The sequence below is a fragment of the Coloeus monedula genome (genome assembly GCF_965178545.1).
Source record: "Coloeus monedula genome assembly, chromosome: 3".
NCBI lineage: Eukaryota > Metazoa > Chordata > Aves > Passeriformes > Corvidae > Coloeus > Coloeus monedula.
This window is the reverse complement of record NC_138783.1, coordinates 46485311-46505674: the sequence shown is the minus strand read 5'-3', so window position 1 is coordinate 46505674 and position 20364 is coordinate 46485311. Positions and strand designations below refer to the sequence as shown.

The 20364-nt window shown below is 39.0% G+C and overlaps 1 protein-coding gene across 7 annotated transcripts in view; it reads right to left on the bottom strand.

The window, feature by feature from the left end:
• SGCG (sarcoglycan gamma) overlaps positions 1–20364 on the bottom strand; it is a 112935-nt gene continuing 92571 nt past the window's right edge. For all 7 annotated transcript variants that reach the window (XM_082278598.1, XM_082278601.1, XM_082278600.1 and 4 more), the window contains 2 exons: positions 7129–7252; positions 1–5645 (listed from right to left, as the gene is read on the bottom strand). In XM_082278598.1, coding sequence (XP_082134724.1) covers positions 5472–5645; positions 7129–7252 — 298 coding nt within the window. In that variant the 3' untranslated portion in view covers positions 1–5471. The remainder of the gene's footprint in view (positions 5646–7128; positions 7253–20364) is intronic.

The window sequence follows — 20364 nt, the reverse complement described above, 5'->3', positions numbered from 1 at the left end:
ACATGCTTTTTTCTTGCAATGACAAATGTTTGCAGTTTTCTCAAAGAAATTGTACATTTTGCTGATTTTTTGCAATAAATGGCATGTAAGTAAAACACAAATCCCAGTGTGCCATGAAATAAATCAGTTTAGTTAATTCCCTATGTTTTTAAAATAGATTCCTTTGTGGTTCTTGCTTTGTGCATTAAGTCAGATGGATAGTATTCAGGGTAAGCAAAATACTTGAAAAGGAAACAGTTCTCATGCTTTTCATTTTAAATGGAGCTAAAACATGAGGTATCACGGCAGCATGCAAACGTGTAACAGGAGCACCACGAACACTTTTCTGTTTTCACGTGAGCTCTTGAGAAAGAAAATCTTCTAAGTGTGTAACTGTGTTTTATAAGCAACCTATATTGCCTTGCCAGTATTATTATTATGAACTGTTAAAATGGCTGTGCAGAACCACTGAACTATTCTGTTATAATTACTTTGTTTATTTTGTATGTATTGTTGAGCGCTGACACTGTGAGAAAGAAAATGGTCCCAGTTCTTAGGAAGCTAATGGCCTGAAGCAATTTTAAATACTGAACCAACCTGAGAAAGAAAACTTGAATGACACAGAAAAACTAATTTATTCTGTTACTCCTGAACTGAAACTAACAATAAAATTTACACATGGCAGACGGGCAGGCAAGAGTGGTCTCTCAGTTGGAAGTCTCTTAGTTTCTTATTGGCTTAACTCACTGTAACAGCTAGCCTAAATAAAGAGGCTTTGTGAGACTAGGAAAGACCTGATAGAACAGGATTTTGTAAGTGCCATTTAATTCCTGATTAAAAATAAAAATAAATGAAATGCTTAATTGATTCTTCCTTTTGGCTCAGCTGGGAGACTTGGCAATGTGTCTAAGTTAGGTATGGAAGCTTAGAACAGTTAGGATGTGATGGTTCTGTAATAAGGGTCTGTAGAAGTAAATGTTAGCATGTAGGTTCCAGAAAAATACATTTAACAGGCAATTCTGCACATTAAATGAGTTCTCAATTGAGAAAATGTCTTTTCATTCAGGTCTTTCTCCTGCCTTCCAAGGTAGCAGGAGTTCATCTAGGAAAAGCAGCTTCAGTAGTCTTGTCTCCCAAGATTACAGTTGAGGAGTTTAACAAGAAGTCAGTGGTACAGGAAGCTGATTTAACTATATGTTGGGCAGCTTAAATCTAGGGAACTGCAGTTGGAATAAGCCTCAATAGGCTTGTTACTGTCTTCTTGTGCTTTAAAAGCTTTCCTCTCAAACAATGGCATACACAACTATTCTAAAAAGCACGGGATGCTTGCCTCAGCAATTAGTGACAAGAAAAAGGTTTGAGGGTTTTTTTGTTCTTTTTTTGTTAAGGAAATGGATTTTTGTGTAGCTGACTACCAGAGGAAAAATAAATGGTTTATTGTGTAAAAAATGCAGTTTTGCCAGATTTGTACTCAGATCATTATCAGTAAAGTTATTATAATGATTTGTGAAACAGGATTTAAAACTTGGTGTAAGGATTGCATTCACTTGGTACCGGTATACTTGGATTGCTTTAAATAAAGCTGTAATTAAATCTATTGTAATTTCTCCAGTTAAAGTTGAGGAGGGTAGTGCCACCTTTGAGATTTTCTGTTGCTGTATCTAAACTCTTTGAGAAAGGCTGGATTGGTCTTGGGGAACAAAGTCAGAACTAGTAGTTCAAAAATAATTAAACTTGGCAGCCAAAGTAAATGTTTTCATTTGAAGAAGACACACATTTTTGTCACATGAAGGGATTTGTCAATGAATTTTTAATCAAAACTGTTTATCTTTTCTTTGGATTGTTTTCTGGATGATTAATTCAGTAGCACTGGCATAATTTCTTTGTTTCCTTTCACCTACTACTGATTAAGACAACGGAATTCTAGATGTCCAGTGAAACTAATTCTAAAGCATTTTCTAAATTCTGCAAGGTACATTTTTTGTTGGGACCAAGACTTTTGTTTGTATTTTTAAATAACGTACATTTCACATTCTTAGTCTTGGAAAAATAATTTTGTTTTAAAAATGAAAACATTCATTTAAGCTGTGTTTCATTTGGATACAGAAGGAGAAACAGACTTTTCAAAATGTATAAAGTTTATTCAAGAACTCAGTTCCCAATTCTTGCAATTTCCTTTTGTGTAAAGCTATATAAAGACAGACAAATGTAAATACTAAAGGACTGTGATATGGAAACAAAAAGGCTCATGTTTGGGCAATCACCAGTGAAGTTTTACTATCATTTTTCCACTGTGTAACAATTGCAACCAATTACAAGAACTGCTGTAAATAATTCTTTTTGAGGGAGTAAATATGCAATCAAATCAGTTCACTATGCTGGTAGTGATTTTTTTCCTCTTCTCCATTTGGATAATACTTTTGGAAATAAACTAGAGAACTGCATACTCTCACTTCCCTGTGCCATAATTTTCTGTTAATCTGTAACTATTTACTGAAGTTTGATTCAAGTAGAAACAGTAATTTTGAAGTATTAGAGAGGTATAGACATCCACATGAAGATATCAGAAATGATAATCTAGTGATGTATGAGCTATATTGAGATTAACAGCAATTCAGATTGTAGCATCAGCTGATTACACTCTGGTAATTTTAGCATAAATTTTGTTTCTCTACTAACCACACCAAAAAGAAAAAAAACATTCAGTGACAAGATGTTGCCATTCATGCTTTAAAAAATGTGCACAACTTCTATACTGCAACAATACTTCTGATGTCAATGTTGTAGCATAATGAAAAGAAGACTGAAATTTAAGCAATGTAAAGGGTCAGTGCTGAGGGTACAGCAGACGTATTTAGTTTTCGGTACTACTCAGAATCCACCTGTGAACTGAAGCACATCCAGAAGGTTTATCTCCACAAGAAAGGTGGTAGTTATTGCAGTATCTAAATGAGGTGCCATAATGCTTAGTAGTGTTACCAGCCAGGGGACTGCACCCTGACTTTCCTAGCTCTTCAGGGGTCAGGTGATTCTGGCCTGGAAAGCTGCAGTTCACTCCCTGGCTCTGAATTAAATGGCAAATCACATTTGAAAATGTGCCTCCAAAACAAAAGCTTAAAATGTGTAACTTAAAATGCTGTGCTTCCATTGCCAGCAGAACAAGCAAGATGGTAACTATCTTGCAGTATCTGGCTAACATTTATGGATTAGATTAGGTGAATGATTTGTTTGATACCCCATGGAAGTGGACGTATGTTCCTTGATGTCAGAACAATGGCTGAAATTAAGGACTCAAGTCCCAGTTCTGTTGTTAGTACGACACCTATAAGAGACTGGTGACATGACAGTCCTCCAAGTTGTAGCAGCAGTTTTTAGGTATCTGGTACAGGCAAGGGTATTTGCTGACCTTTATTTTAATATTCATGTCTTCTATCCGATGAATAAGTGAAGGCTGCTCGTGTTTTGGTTTGTAAAATCTTGTGCATGGAGCTGAAACCACCTAAACTGACTTTAAAGGAATACTGAAGACAGGTTTCTGTTACAGTGTGCCTCCGCTGCTGGCTTAGTTGTAGAGACAGATATAGTCAAGAGATACAGTTGTGGAGGTAAACATTTCTCTCCTTATGGCCAACAGCCTTGGACTCACTCCTGAAGACAGGAGTGAGTGAGTCTAAGCCCAATAAAAGGGAATTTCAGCTATGGAAGATGTGTGGCTTCCTGCTTCTCCTTTAGGCAGTGTAAAAGCAACTGGAGCACCCTCCAGATAACACTGAAACCTTGGTTCACTCGCTTAAGCTCACCTTTAGTGCATCCTACTTGCTATATGGGAGCTCTTTGAGTTTGCACTAACTGCTGAGGGCTCCACTCTGCTGCTGAAGGGCAATTTCAGTTCTGTACATCAGACTCCTGGAGAAATTGCAAAGGCAGCCCTTGAAGCAGGGACTGCCCTGGGCTTTACCACAATAATAGTGGAAAATGTTAAATGAGGACTCTTTCTCAACTCAGGCTTTTGTGTGTATCTGGGATCTCATCCGAGTGTTGGTTTTCTTCCCTTGTTCACCAGAGCTGAAGGAGCAAGCTTTAAAAAAGTTAGTAATAATTTTGTTCTGATTCTCCTGTTTTAAGGATGATGACTATTTTTTTCCAAAAGTTGGATATTCGTGGTTTACCAACACCATGGGTTAAAATCCTTTTGTAAATAGACACCAAGGCACTATGTGATAGCTACTTCCTGGATAATAAGATCATCAAGTACATACAAAACAGCATCAAAGGAATTAAAAACCCATGAGATTTAAACAACAGACTACTAAATACAAATCTTGCTACCCAGAGGTGTGCAAACAATTTATTTGTGTTCAGTGCAACACCATACAGGGGAACGGGTCTGCAGCTGTGTTTCTCTACAAGGCCAATAAATGGTTTCGTCAGCTCTGGTGAGCATTTCTTTTGTATCCAAAGTCCTAATGTAAAAAATAATAAAGAGCAGTTTTACTCTCTCTGTTTGTGATGGAGTGCCACTCTGACAGAATCAGAAATACCAGTCAACAAGTGCAGATGGAAATGAAATATTCCTCTTAATTGAAATCTGTGGGCTGCATGAAAGGATTTTTTTCCCACTGCCCAAGTAGTTCCTTGTGTCAGACAATCTGAAGATACTTTTTTTTTCTTTTTACTACTCCAGCTGGCACAACAGATTGCCTTGTTGAATTAGCATGTCCTAAAATAAGAAAGGATATAAATGAATATGACGGTACAGGCAGTAGAACAAACAATTGCTATTATAAAATATACTAACATATTTCTCTGTTGTATAGTGAATGGATTTGAGACACAGTGAGGCCTTAATGACTTCTGGAGCTTTTTGCATTAGTTATTTTTATATGAATCTCAGTAATAAGCAAATCAGCATATATGTTGCCAAATAAAAATACAAAGCTACTAGCAAATTCACACCTTTTGCACAGAACTTATACAGATATCGCATTTTTCTATCTTGTGTTATTGCAAGAACAAAATTGCATAGACCATTTGCTGGCACTTTCTGAATTCTCCAAATAATGCTTTGTCTTACAAATAATTCAAGTAGTTCCCTCAAATCAATGTCACCCACTAATACAGTAAGTGTTTACATGTAGTGAGAGAAAAAACCCACGGATCTCAAAAGTATGAACAATGACATAATCATCTGACTGAATAATAGTTCAGCAAGGAAACATATTTGTTTTATTTTTTTATGCTCTCTGTAAGGCTGTTTTCCAAGTGTTACTGACAAAACATGTAATTTGATTCAAGTCATTCTTCTGAAGTGGAAATGTCATTTGTGCTCTTCTTCCCCTTACACCCTGTATTCCAGAATCGTAGATGCAGATTTGTTTCCTAAATTGAAGTACTCTGTTTTTAAAATGCTGAAAAATAAGCTTTCAGTAATGCTCTTCAGCAGTAATACAAAACGCAGATGCGCAAGGGGGTGTGTGGCCTTTTCGGGTGCCTCACTGGCAGACCCGGCTGTATTCTTGGCAAGTGGAGCCCACGCCGGCCACTGACAAGTAGAGCTTTCCATCTGGACACACGCAGATTTCATAGAGCCCCTGAGAAATCCCAGATCCACCCCTTGCACCCTCAGGCAACTTGGGCAGTCGCACAGTTTCAGCATCGAGCAAAAGCTGTGTGGGAAAAAGCAGGACAAATGGGCTTGTTAGAGATGATAAAGCAGTAAAGTGCCATGAGACAAGTTGAATTTGGCTAGGCAGAGGCTCAAGAATGGCCTTCTCTCCAGGACTTGTTATATACAAAGTTTCTCTGTGCCCTAGGCTCTTGGCAGACATAAACAGGATAGGGATAAGCTGGTGCCCACCCTCTTCATTAGCAGAGAACTCCTGAAGTTCAACAAGGCCAAGTGCAATGTCCTGCACCCGTGTTGGGGCAATCCCAAAAATGCATACAAGCAGGGTAATAAATGGATTGAGAGAAGCTCTGAGGAGAAAGATGTGGGGGTATTGATGGATAAAAAATTATGTATGAGCCAGCAATGTGCGCTCGCAGCCCAAAAAATCAATCACACCCTGGGCTGCAACAGGAGCAGCGTGGGCAGCAGGGCGAGGGAGGGGATTCTGCCCCTCTGCATCCAGCTCTGGGGCCACCAACATAAGAAAGACATGGACCTGCTGAAGTGAGTCCAGAGGAAGGCCATGAAGATGTTTAGAGGGATGGAGCAACTCTCCCATGAGGAAAGGCTGAGAGAATTGGAATTGTTCAGCATGGAGAAGAAAAGGCTCTGGGGAGACCTCACTGCAGCCTTCTAGCATTTAAAGGGGGCCTACAAGAAAGCTGGGGAGGGACTCCTTATCAGGGATACTGGTTTTACACTGAAAAAAGATAGATTTAGATTAAATATATACAAAAATAAAATTCTTCTAGTGGTGAGGCACAGGACAGGTTGCCCAGTGAAGCTGTGGATGCCCCATCCCTGGAAGTGTTCAAGGCCAGGTTGTATTGAGCTCTGAGTAGCCTGGTCTAGTTGAAGGTGCCCCTGTCCATGGCAGGGAATTTGGACCTGGATGATCTTTAAGGTTCCTTCCAGCACAACTCACTCTAGGATATGAGATAGTGACAGGGTCCCTGCCCTTGCACAGAACAGCAGGACAAAGCGCTGCTGCTGGGCCCTGGTCTGTCCTGGCCTGAGTGCTGAGGCCTCACCTCTGAGCCAGCTGTTTAGGATGGGCATGGGTTGGTCTGCAGTTCCTTTGCAGAAGAACTGGCACAGTACAGCCTTGCAGAGGGGATAAATAGGCTGCTGCATGTTGCCTGCTGCTAATGATGTCTGCAGAGCTTCACTCCTTAATTTTGCCACCCTGGAGCTGTGTCTGCTGCTGAGCCAAGATTCCCCACTGGGGTGCCTGGGGTCACTGTGCTAGTGGGGAGCTAAGCGCTATCCAAAATTTATTAGAAAGCACCTCTCTAAGCTAATATAACATTATGTCTGTTGGTACTATTTTTACATAAATAGAAGTTTTATTATTGGCACTAATAATTTTAATATCCTGCCACCTAAAACCTGAGGAATTAACAGGACTTGAAAATAAAGAACTGGAGTATAGTCACACAGAAGATCAACTGCAGTTATGGAAAAGAAGGGCTTGTACTCACCACACCATCACTGCTGTGTAGTTTGATATCCATCTGGGAAAGAGCTTCAATATTCCCAGCTTGTGCTTTGATATTAATTCCTCGTGGTGCATCCATGCTCAAAGACCGAGTTGGTGATTCCAGCCTAAAGGCAGGAGCAGGAAATCAGACAGTAGCACAATCTCATACACTCCTTTATTTTAGAAAAATAAGTAAACATTGAACAAGCCCTGGCAGGCTCTTGCCTGGAGTCATATAAAAGATGCAGCTTCCCTTTTCTTCAGGTAGACTTGAAAAAGGAGGCAGCTATTTCAAAAACCAACAAAGCATCCCAAATGAAAAATATAGATTAATTCATAATACAAATGCAAGGTATTATTTAATACACAACTACAGATTATTTCAGTATAACAGTAATTTAATCTGTTAAACTGAAACCCAGTTTTACATTATTTAGTTTCAATTTGTTTTCATTTTTGACATAATAAGACATTGAAATTAATACAAGTAATACAGCCCGGAAATTCTTTCTATCAACAAGAGTTTTGACACTGCTATTAGTTGGACCAAGATTTCACTCAGAGAGTGTGTGCGTGTGTGTGTGTGTGTGTTGTTTAACTAGATGACAACGGAAACTTAAAAACTGTTAACTTAATTTGAAATAAAAATTATACAATGTAACAAACAGGGAGTTGCAAACCCTGCAGTGCCACAAGATGGCAGGAAGGCACTGTATTATCTGAGTAATCACCTCATTGGATCAGCTGTACAGGATTAATGATTTTTACTTTTTAAAGAGATAAGGCTTTGTTTCTTCAGAATTTTGGTATCATTTCCGTGCTAAGTAACAGGGATAGAAGTACTAATTAAAAATCATGAGAAGGAAAGAAAAAGCCCAATCTTAGCAAGAAGCTAGTGATTATGTTGCTTCTTTTGACCATCACCTAGAACTGCTTCATCTGGAGGCACTGCAGGATCAGAATTGATACCTATTAGGTTCTGATCATGAATATTCACTTACCCTTCCTGATGACACCAGCCAACACTAAACAGGTGAGTATGAAGGCTAGAGAAAGTGAGACAACTGGTGGTCCCTGTTTGCATCTGTGTTAGCTTTCCTATTCCCTGGACGTATCAAAAAATGTGGAATGTGGGTTGCACCCACATTGCAGAACACATTCTCACATCCCTGTTCCCAAGTCTGCATGTTCTCACCCACTGTGTTTTTAGAAATGTAGAGGGTTGTGTGTGTGTGCATGCACTCCCAGAAGATCCTGTGCTGGTTCCACAGGTGCTCCACAACTGCCAGTCCGGGCGAGTGGAAGCTGTGCCCCAGCAGATCCTTTACTGGGAATGCATTGCGTAGTGAGTCCAGACTCTGACTGCCAATCATTGGCAGGAATTAAATTTTACACACAATCTTGATGCATCTGTCTAATTTACTAATTTATTTCAGTTCTTCCTTTTCTTTTTGTTTTCCTGTTGCTTCATTAAAATCAGAACTTAAAAGAAGACAGTTTGTGCTTGTGAGAAAGTTCAGTTTTGTCTTTGAATTCTGAAGAAGCTAAATCCAGCTGATAGCTTAAATCCTAAATCCATGATATCTAAGCACAGTCACTGAAACTTCATTTTTTATCCTCAAATCTGAAAATAGCTCAAGCAATATTGGCTTATCATTGCTGACCAGAGTTAGCAGAAGATTCTATCTTCTCTGATCCTCAAAGGTCCCTTCCAATCCAAATCATTCTACGACTTTGTTTCTATGATCTGCCTCTCCCTGACACCTCCTGGGTTCATCACCCTCAATTAGCTTAAACTCCAGATTGATAAATAAATAAAATACTAACAGTGGGTGAATGCATCATGGTCCCATATTGAGACCATATCCATAAAATAATTTGATGCCTTATCCCATAAATCTGAGATGGCACAAACTTTTGTCATGATCATGCTGTGTACAAGGGCATGAGTACGAGTCTGTTCTGCATCAGACAACTAATATAGTATTAGTAATCTTTATTGTGCAGTGTCTGGGATTTAACAACTTTGGTATGAATTTTTGCCTTAGATCTCTAGATTTATACTTCTATGAAATGGAAAATCAGTTCTTCCCTGAGTGATTAATATGGGAGGTCTGCTTCATGGGAATACTTTTCAGTGCACATTTGTACGCATTATATACTGAAAAATTAAACAAAGTTTCTATTTTCAGTCTTTAAAATCTAATATATTTTCTTAAGTTAGTGTCAAGGTACTTGAATATAGCTTGTCTTAGTTTGTCTTAACGAAAAGCTTTAAACATTGAAATAGCTCATGTTCTTTTGTAAAGTATTTCACCTATGTAAGCAATCTATACATAGGCATAAATTTTTATTTTTAAGCTCTATTGAATATCACAAGACTGCAGACTGGGACAAATTTCTGAGAGTGTATCAGACCTTTGAAAAGCGATCAAACATGAGAGAAATATTTATTACTTCCTACCAAAATTAGTGCTGGCAAGAAGCCTACAGACTTTGGAAGCACTTAGATTTATGATATGACATACATATAATTTAAATTACATTGCAGAATTACATTTGCTATATTAATCACAAACCTAAATTTCTGCTGTTTATGAAGGTCCTATTTCCAGATTAGCTCAGGGTGGATTTGCCTAATTAAGCACTGTTGGGGTCCCGTCCCCCCTGCCGTGGGGTCCTGGGAGATGGGCCCTGGGGGGGAGACATGGGGTTTCCCTATCCCCTGGTCAGCCTCGTTCCCCATTGGTTGGTTTGTGTTTCCCTGTGTGGCCAAGGACCCTCGGGTCCCGTGATTGAGCAATTCCTTGGCAGAGCCCCGGCCATGCGGCTGGAGAAATAAACATCTCTGAAACATCTACCACGAATCCGTCCATAGATATTTCTTTTCCACGAGCGTCGTTGTCTAATACACGTGTTGAAGTATCCACATTGTAACAAAGCACGTCATTGAAGCTTCCTGGCAATGCAAACTGTTGTGAATCAGTGATGTGAACTATACCGTGTGAGATTCCAGCAAAGGCAAGAGTCACTAACACTACTGACGCATTTCTCTGTACAGCATTCAAAGGTTCCGCGTCTGAAGTCCAGCCACCTAGTGTAGAAACAGCCTGAGTTGAACCTTGAGTTTGAATGTCCCTTCTCAGACCACACACTGATATGCAACCCTCGGGTGTCCTGGCAAAACAGGAATTCAGTTTGCTTGCAAATGCCGGAGGGTGCTTGGAGAGTAAGAGGGCAGAAATTAATTGTCTTAGAGTTTTTGGTCATTTTATAGTGTTTGAATTTGTGCATTAGAATGATGAGGGAATATTTTGTTACCAGTCGCTTTATCATTTTTTAAAAATTACAGACACATAAATTACATTTAAGAGGATGAAGTGAATGATCTTTACTATCTAGGGGAATTAATCTATGTAATGTGCTGTCCTAAATGTGACATCTGTCACAGCCTCTATCTCACTTGGGAAGATGGATTCTGTACTCATGAGTAGTTCTGGTACTGCGGTAGCTGCCACGGTCAATTAGCAAGGAGTGTGGTGCAAGAGAAATTGATCTGGACACCACAACATTTGATGCCAAGGACCTGACAGCCCATTATATGCATCCTGAGGAGTACTCTGGACTAGCCATTGCCTACTGGATGCCCAGAAAGGTTGGAGCACATTGGGTGCTCTCCAAGAGATCACAACTTTCAGATTAGTTTAACCCAAATGTCACCCTGTCCACGTACCCAAAACAGTTCCACAATGAAAATCAAGATGTGGAGAGCTCAGGCCATTGGGAGATCTCCCTCAAAAGCATGTTTCTACTTCAACTTTAGACACTCAAGTAGACCTATCCATGGATTGTAAGGCAATGCAAGCCATACCTGGGCCCACCTGCAGAATAGATATTTTGCCTCGCTCCCCTTCACGCCAATCCCTGCAGCCAGGGAAACTGTACCACGTCATCTTATGAAAGGCAGGGAAGGGTGAGGGAATAGGTGACCCCTGTTAATATTTTACAGCTCTGTCATTTGCTGGATATTGGTTCTCCATAGTCCATTGCAACTAAAGCAATTGATTACAGCAAAGGTAGTATTTTCATTGCTGTCTTACTAGTTGGTAAGACAGTTCCAGGAGTCAACTATACTGTCTTGTCTGGCTGCCAAGGAAATTTGGTGCTGAGGTGTGCTAAATAATTAATGAAGGACTGTGTGAAAAATATTCTGAGGGAACCTCGACAGCATCCAGGGTCTGGATCTGAAACCATCCCGACAACCTAAAGGCCTGGAGATTCCCCTTTTCCTATAAGCATGTTGCTAACTTGTGGAGATGCCAGATCACCAGAAATTGCTCAGTTGGCTGTTAGGGAGGATGTGAGGGCAGTGACAGCCCACAGCAGTCCTGGTAAAGAAGCAGCTGACACTGCCTGTGCATGCTGCAGGAATACTGATCTCTTTTTTCATCCTGGTCTGGCTGGAGTAAGAAGGATGCCTTACAGATCTTTTAAGTACCACAAGGCATTAGAAAGCTGTTTCTAGCATTGCAGAAAGAGTACCACAAGTTTCCTACTGAAGTTTGGGGTTGCTTGACCCTTAGAGCAGGACAGAGGAACCAGCTTGCTCTTGGGTAATTGTTAATTCTTTCCTTCTGACCCCTTTTGGACTTTTCCAGCTCATGAGTCATCATCTCTCCTGAATTCAATGGGAAGAGAATTCCTCGGTATGACCTTAGATAGAAGTTGCCCATCTGTAGGCATTCTTCCCAGCATCCACCTAAGGAAGGTCAGGGTTACTGTAACTGGACTGAACAGGTCCAGGATAGGCACTACCTCTAATATTGTAGTGCACCCAACAACTGTGGATGCCCCATCCCTGGAAGTGTCCAAGGTCAGGCTGGATAGGGTCCCGAGCAACCTGGTCTAGTGGAAGGTGTACTGGGTCATGATGGGGAGCTGGAACTGGATGACCTTTAAGGACCCTTCCAATCCAAACCATTTTGTGATTCTATAATCAAACATCTTTTTCACATTGTTAAGTAAGGAAGAAACCCTCGCTTACCTTTGGCATGGAAAAAGAAATCCTGCCATGAACACCTGCCACAGAGTTTATCTGACTTTGTAAAGGTTAAAGGGGAACAGAAATTAAATTATGCAGTGACTAGAGGTCATGGAGCAGAGGATGAATAGAAAAGGCAAGAAATGAAGAGGAAAAAAAAAAAACACATGAGGAAAAAAGGGGAAAAAGGAAAATCTCTAACCTGTCTAGGAACTAATGTTCTGAAAGGCAAAAAAGCAACCTAGAGGATTTTGTGGGCTTAATTGGCCTTGACTCTCTGTAGATGTCTGCTTTGAGGCCTGCTTTGTGAATGCACGTTAACCTTTAAAAGGCAATAGGAGTATATTGACTTTTTGATTAGTCTGGAAGGCAGTCTAATTCCTCAGCCATGCAGCTAGACATTGTAAGAGAGTAAACCATAAGCAGAGCATGCACTAGTCACACAGGAAAAAGAGACTGTCAGCATTTATTTATGGTGCAGTATACGCAATTTCAAACCATATCCCTTCTTTATGAGGAAGCTGGATTCCTGTTGACATGAGCTGAGCAAAACTGGGCTGGAGTTCTAGAGGTGGAGAGTGAGGAGCAGGCACAGAGAATGCCAACTGCCAATCCTCACCCATATCCACTTATCTCCCAGCAGCTTGCTATTTTGAGGTCAGGCGAGTGGGGAGGACGATCAGGATGTAGCAAGAAGAATATGATCACCCAAAGCTGAGGATCTTGGTGTTCTGCCTTGTGGCTTTTGGTTGCTTGCCAGGAAGTCCAAAGGCAAAGAAGGACGAAACAACAGGACTGAGATCTCAGTCTCAGTACATGCCTCATTTCTATATTTTGTAAAAGTATTTTCTTTGGAATGGCTCCTAAAATTACATCTCCTTGCAAAGAGGCAAAATGAGTTTCACAGCATATTCCAGCAACTGTGTCTATCTTAAGGACATGGAAGTATCAGTATTCAGCAGTAAACTGTGACAGCTCTTATTGAGTGTCAAAGAATAGAAAATACTAATGACTCATTAAATCTTCTTCCCCAATCAGTTTCAGCATCATAATGAAAATATAGCAGTTACTTAGTCAAGCCTTAGCACAAAATTCTGATTTGACGTAACTTCTATGCATCTTTCAAATGCTGACTGATTTTTCTTTCTAAAATGACCGATTTTGCATCACATATACTGATTTCCTTCATTTTGAGGTGGAATAATCGCTTCCCACCTGGATGATATTGTCTTCCATACTTCCTTCGTTCACTTTGATATTCTAAATATGAACTTCACTGAGTTAAACTAAATGAAACATAATGAGAAAAATTGGCTGAAAAGCTGCATCCATTTTTCCTTCTCAAGTCCATCAGTTGGTCAATGGCTATAATATATCTCCCAATTTTTGTAGCTTAGTTAAAAAAAAATAATTTTCCAAGCGTTATTGCCTTTGAGAGTTGCCTGCACTAGGACACATATTCTGTTTCAGTAAGACTAATGTAAATATCCACAGCTCCTTTACACTGAACACTAAGTTAATTTATTATTTATGCCACAATAAAATGTAATATGCAAACCAGTATGTTTTTGATGAATCAAAATTTAACAGTGATTATCTTACATTTAAAAAAAAGAACATTTATTAATTTTCTACCAAGTAATCTGGCTCTTTCATTGCAGAAAAACTTACAGGAAAATTTAGAGTAGCATGAGATGCAGCTTAATATTAAAACTGTACTTTCAACTTAACTATGACAAAATTATTAAGTCAAATAAAGTTTTTGTGCCAGTAATAAAAAAGATCACCAGTCTCTTGTGAAAATACAGAAAAGTTGTCTGATAACATTTTAAGAAAACCCACAGGATACAACTGAATTCAGATAAACATACTAAGAAAATGTCTGTTTAGAGGCAACTGTATGTACACAGGAACTCCATTAGAGAAAAACTATTTGGCTGGAATATAAGCAGCTGTTCACAAAGCACATAATTTTTCCAGGAATTCTGAAGCTTTTTAAAAAAAATCTTCAGTGATCCTGTGTTGTAACTCAAAGACTATAACATGATACAGCATTTTGTTCTAATTTGACTTTTAAAGTAATTTTTAAAGATTTTTAAAGATTTTTTTTCTTGATTCTTCTGCTTACTGCTTAAATGCATTAATGAAAATGTCATTTTGGAAGGTCCATCTTTTGTCTCCAATCACTCGGGGAAGTCTCAAAATGTGCTGTGCTTTGCTGACACCTTGTAACATCTCTGACCTCTGAAAATAGACAGAAATGTACCTTGTAATGCACTGAAACATCCCAAATACTTTAATAACAGGAGAACTACCCTGAAATAACTACACAATGCTGTAGTAGGCTCTGCTTTTTCTGCTGGTCTTCTTTCTCCAGACAATCGGGTTCATGCACATGGACAGTCAGTCCTAACGTGTGAAGCACAAGCAAGTCATTACTTACAGCAGTACAGGACTTCTGTATGGCATGTGTAATACTGCAGCAGGATCCCTTCTTTCATGTTTATTAGACTCCCCTCCCACAAGGCTGTGTTGGTAAGGCCTAGGAGCACTTCATTACTCAACCATTTCAGGGTTGAGTTCTTGTATCTGGAGGGGAAAAAACCTCACTGAACCACTTTCATACTTCCCTTTCTTCCAACTCTTGGGAAGGGGTTTTCATCATACACGGCACAGCTGGGCTTACTGAGCTTGGCTGGAATGAGGGGGAGTCACAGTGAAATGACAAAATTGTGGAATGGAGAAACCAAGAAATCAGATCACAAATACTCACTAGGCTCAAATAAGCAACCTATAGGAAATGCATTTTCTAAAGTTAAACCAATCTCATAGTGACCTTTTAGAATATTGAGCCACTGCAGTAATGGATCACAGACTCTGTGCTTTTTACATTAAGACAATAATTGTATGAAAATGAAATCATAATTAATCAGATCCTATTGTAAGTTGAATTTCCCATAGATAAATGAATCCATTTATCCTTATTTATTCCTATATTTAAATGATTTTATCCATGGATTTATTACAAATCTTATAGCTCAAAGATCTTGGATATGGAGTCAAGTCTGTTACTTGCCTTACTGCTGCATCAGGGTGTCTAACTTTTACGTATTCCAACATTAGAGATGCAGGACCCAGGAAACCAAACTGGATTGTGTTTCTCGATGTCTGTGTTAAGGACTCTATGAAAGAAAAGCACTAACAATATAAGATTTTCATCCTTTGTTGTGTTTCAGGCTGTGGGCAATCTGATGATCCAAGATTAGAAGAAAAGAGAGATTGTGCTATTTTCCTGATACATATTTGAATATTCATAAGCTTTAAGGAGTAAGTCAGTTACAGGAAGACATAGGAGATGAGTGTGCAGAGTAGAATAGAAAACCAGAAAAATGCTCAAAACAAGAATCACAGGAGCCAAGGGAACAACTGTAGAAGATAATAAATATAAATGTAAATACATGGCAGGCAGATGCACAATTATCAGGACTATTATAAAAAAGAAGACTGAATTTGATGCAGAAGATACGAAGAAGGTTTTGAAGGAAGAAGAGATCCAGAAACTTAATAGCAATGAAAACATTTAGACTGTATTTGAAATTCTCCAAGTCTTTAGTGAGTATAACAACAACCATGGATTTTTACCAACTAAGAAAGGATACTTCTTTTAGGTAAATATGATGGTGTCATGACTTTTCTGAAAAGAAAAAGTCATAGCACTGCCAGGGCCTCCAAGCTAATTATTAGCGTGGAAGGACTCATTACCTCATGTGTGGTATCAAACAAGAGCCAGTAATTAGCAGCATTTTCTAATCCTAGTTGCACGGTTATACAAACTATGATTAGGAATTTAGATGAATTTATGAAATACTGGGTTACACGTGGAAAAGCTTTATTCTGCAATTTGAACATTTCCCAGCACTTGCTTCCCAGTGCTTTGTTTCTTATGATGAATTTTCATTCCTTCAGACCTTAACCAAACATGGAGTAGTTGGCAAGTGCACAGTTCCTCTAAAGAAATGCAGTTGATCCCCTGTGCATCCTTCAAAATTAATATAAAGAAATAGGTACTGCTAGAGCATAATTAATCTGCTCTATTTTAGATATCTCTGTAAAATGCCCTCACAGTATCTGTTGCCTTCCACCAAAAGGTGATGAGATGTGGTACAGGTATCTGCACCTAGATGTCCAAATGAATTGAATCAATTCCACCTGAACATCTGCCCAAACAGTTGTAAACCCCTGGGAGCATGCTCCAGGGATATTAGTCTCTGTGCAGGTGGCTTGTGGGAGGATCCCTTTCCACTTCAGTGAATGAACGCATGAACAAATGAATGAATGAATGGTTTTGCTCGCATAGAGAGAAGTATTCTAAACCTGGATGGGCATCTGAGATGCATCTGCTTTTTCTGGGCACGCACAGGTCCTCTAGATTTGGACTCAGGTGTATGAATGCAGCCTAAATATGCAAGATCTGAATGGTAACCAGGAGTGTGTGCTGAACCATCAGCTAAATCACATGCATGAAAAATGAAGAATCAGAAAAAATGTTAGGCACATGCAGCTGAAGAGGTTTTTGTATGTTTTCAGTTTTCAGCCCTACTCCATATGCATAGGAAGCACAGTTGATTTTTAAATAAATAAATCTATTGGGTTTTTTAAAGCTCATTTTGTCTTATGCTAAAAATGATCAAGGATAATGATCAAGGGCAGAACCCCAAGGCACTCCATTCCTTTTGGGTGCCATTCTTAAATGTTGGGAGTATCTGCTGCTCTTGAAGATGTCAGCTGGTGTTTTCTTCAGCACATTTTTCTTTAATTTAAATCAAAAAATTCTTATCATAGTTTTATTTCTTGAAATAGCCTGTGTTCCACGTTAGTTCTGTATTTATGCTGTAAATCTGAAATACGTGGCAGCAGATGATTCTAGTAAAGCTCAGTTCTGAGATTCTGGATTCAAGGGAATTGTTTGGCATAAGCACAGCAGGCACTAACACTGCTTATGGCTTAGGGGGGATCTCTGTGCACAAGCACAATTACAAAGCCAGATTTGAATAACAGATGTTTCCAGCTCCCAAGGTTTTGGTTAACAGATTTTTTTTTTAATGCAAGCAACATAAAAGAAGCGTTCAAAGTTCTAGGACAAATGCAGTTATATGTTCTCTTAAAAAGAGAATAAAACAGTTCCCAGTTTTAATGGCACTTTGAAAAGGCTCTAAAAGCAATTTAAAACAACATTTATAACGTATTAAAAAACATAGCAGATATGTGTTGCTGCCTGCTCCGAGCTTCCCCTCCCCCTCCCCAAGCTGAACCCCTTTGTTCCAAGCGCGGGCAAAACCAAATGTAACTCAAACTCTTTAGCAGTGTCTGACTGGCCGGTCACCCCGGGTCTGCCCCCAGTCCTCCCCTTTCCCCTTCTCCGAATAAAAGAGAGGACCAAGGCGGGGCCCGCGCTCTTTTGGCTTTGCAACTCTTTCTGCGAACATCTGTGTGCTTCTGTTTCTTTGAAAGCTTCTAATTGTGGGAAATTAAGCAAGCTAAGAGCTGTATTTCTCCCTCTTTGCTTCTGCTGGTGGTATTGGATTTGCAGCTACCATTTTGCCACTTTTAGAGCTACTGAAATGCTGGATTGCCTGTGCTGGCCCTCTAGGCTGCTCGAGGCTTTCTAAGGCATTAAATTACTAGCCTAGCCGGTAAAAGCTGTAAGTATACCCCCACAGATATGATTATCACAGAGTATTTATTTGTTTACTAATTCTCCATCCATTTTATATATTGAGGTGTTTTTTCCTGTTTGCCCACTGTCACTCAATGCAGAGTTGTTGAAGGAATGAAGACTAAAGATAAGACTGAGATATGATTAAAACAGAAGCTTCTCTCAAGAGTGACAGTTGTGATGAAGAGTGGTAAGAGCTAATTCAAAAGAGGTCTCTGTGATGACCTCAATTTTATGATGTGCTGATTCTCCAGGTAATTAAAAATGACCAAGGCCCCAGTGAATGTGATTAAATCTGGCACATCACAGATGTTTCCAGCATGACTATCTTTTTCAAATTACTTTAGTAATATTATAAAATAACATCTTATATGATAAAATTTTAATCTCATATAATAACAGCACTTGCATCACTGTTGTAAAAAATGAGCTAAGCATTTTCCTTATGAGAAATATCGTAAAATTCTCTTCCAGGCTGAAATTTGCCATGCTTTTCTTCTATATGTATCTAACCAAATTTTTATTTAATATGCTGAAGCATAGAAAGATTTCAAGTAAGTGGAGTTCTTCAGTGCACGCTGTTCACAGTGTTCACAGTGTTCACAGCGTTCACATGTTCTCCACGAAAATAAACACTCAAGTGAAGAGGCTTTGCCAAAAAGCAGGCCATACCCTTTCCTTCTTGTGATTTGTTAGTACAAATCTGTACTAACACTGTACAATGTGGCTGAATGTGCCACACTGTCATCAGAGTCCTCACAGCTGAAGTACCATAACTGTGCACACAGTCTGAGGAAGAGGGGAAAGAGTGAGTAGTGATGATGTACATGTGCAATGCATCTTGGAAAAGTTACTCTTTATCAGGAAATGCTTCCTTTTCTTTTTCCAGTGTTTGCCACACCCACATCCTTATGGTGGGTGTCTCCTGTTTCATGCCTCCTCCCCAATTCTCTTGATACATGTGCAGATAAGTATGTAGGCTAAAGATAATGTAAGGGATGATCAGCTCAACTCAGTATTACAACTTGTATCAGTGACAGCACAATCAGGCTTACAAACAGGGCTCCATGTGCCCATCTGCAAGGTGCCTAAAACTGTGACAATCACTAACGAAGTTTTCACAGTGGCTTGTGCTCTGGTGGAATATGCTGTAGTCACTGATGACAATTTCACTTTAGCAAGCTCACTGAGCAGTCTGACATTGTCAGGGACCCAGTTCAACAGGTGCATTAATCAATACAACTTTGCTCTTTGTGCTACTGACATAAGCAGCCATGGAAAACACTTAAATGACTGTCCCATACAAGCAGCAGAAACAACTTTTGTTGGTTTTAATGTGTTAAGTGACATCTCTGAAAAGTTGAGGCTTTAGGAAGAACATCAGCCACATGACTGCAGCAAATGAAAGTCATTTATGAGAGTGCTTGCAAAATTCTTTTCACTTCAGGATTAATATTTACGGATAAAATCACTGCTTAAAAGACAACCAGATGTGTTGTCATACACAAGACTTTGCTAATAGAGTTTTTTAAAATATTCAAGTCAGAAATACTTCTGAAAAGATGATAAACACAATGCCCTGTACTATCCAGTCCTTCTAAACGACACCTTTTTACACATTTGAGTCCATCAGATAAATGGAAAGAAATTCTTTAAAGCTTCCAAAAGCAGTATTTGATGGTGTTCCTTGTTAACCTGATTGCAGTAAAGTGCATGAAGGCAAATTTATATCTAGCAAATTAAGGCCAGGGCTCATAAAATTACACAGCAGTAGAAATATCGCACTAGTCAGGGAGCAGAGGTGCTTGCAAACACTGAATCATAACCATAGTCTTACTTTCCATTATGTAATTCATTCTCTTCTGACTGACTGGGCCTTTGATTTACATAATGAATTCAAATCAAAATGACTGTACTTCAATTAGTCAGATGGCATTTTTAGGCAATTAGCATGTAAGCATTAGCATTACAAATATGATTAAACAATTATTTGGCAAATGTTTTTACCCTGGTTGGCTTCTATACATTTTTCTAGATTTCCTTCATAATTCTTACTCATACAGCCATAAAACCCCACTTCAGTTTCCAGCTTTCTGTCTTATTACATAGTTTAACCATAGCAAATGCTTCAATTGCAAAAGGAAAAAAATACTATCAACGGGGAATGGAAAGGATAAAAATAAGACTTCAGAAAGAATCAGAGAGAAGTAGAAGCCATAACTCCATAAGGAGTTATTGGATGCCACAGAACAGACATAAAATTAAAGGGTGTATGTTAATTATGAATATATAGACAGGGAAAGGCCTACCATCAGTACAGTAATTTACCCTAACCAGATACCTAGAAAAACATATAATTGGCCTTCAAATTATCAATATTCTGTAATATGTTAGTCACATACCAGTAAATACTTTAATAAATATTTTTATTAAGCTTTTATTATGCTTTTAAGTGTTGGACAGGTATTTCACTTAAATAT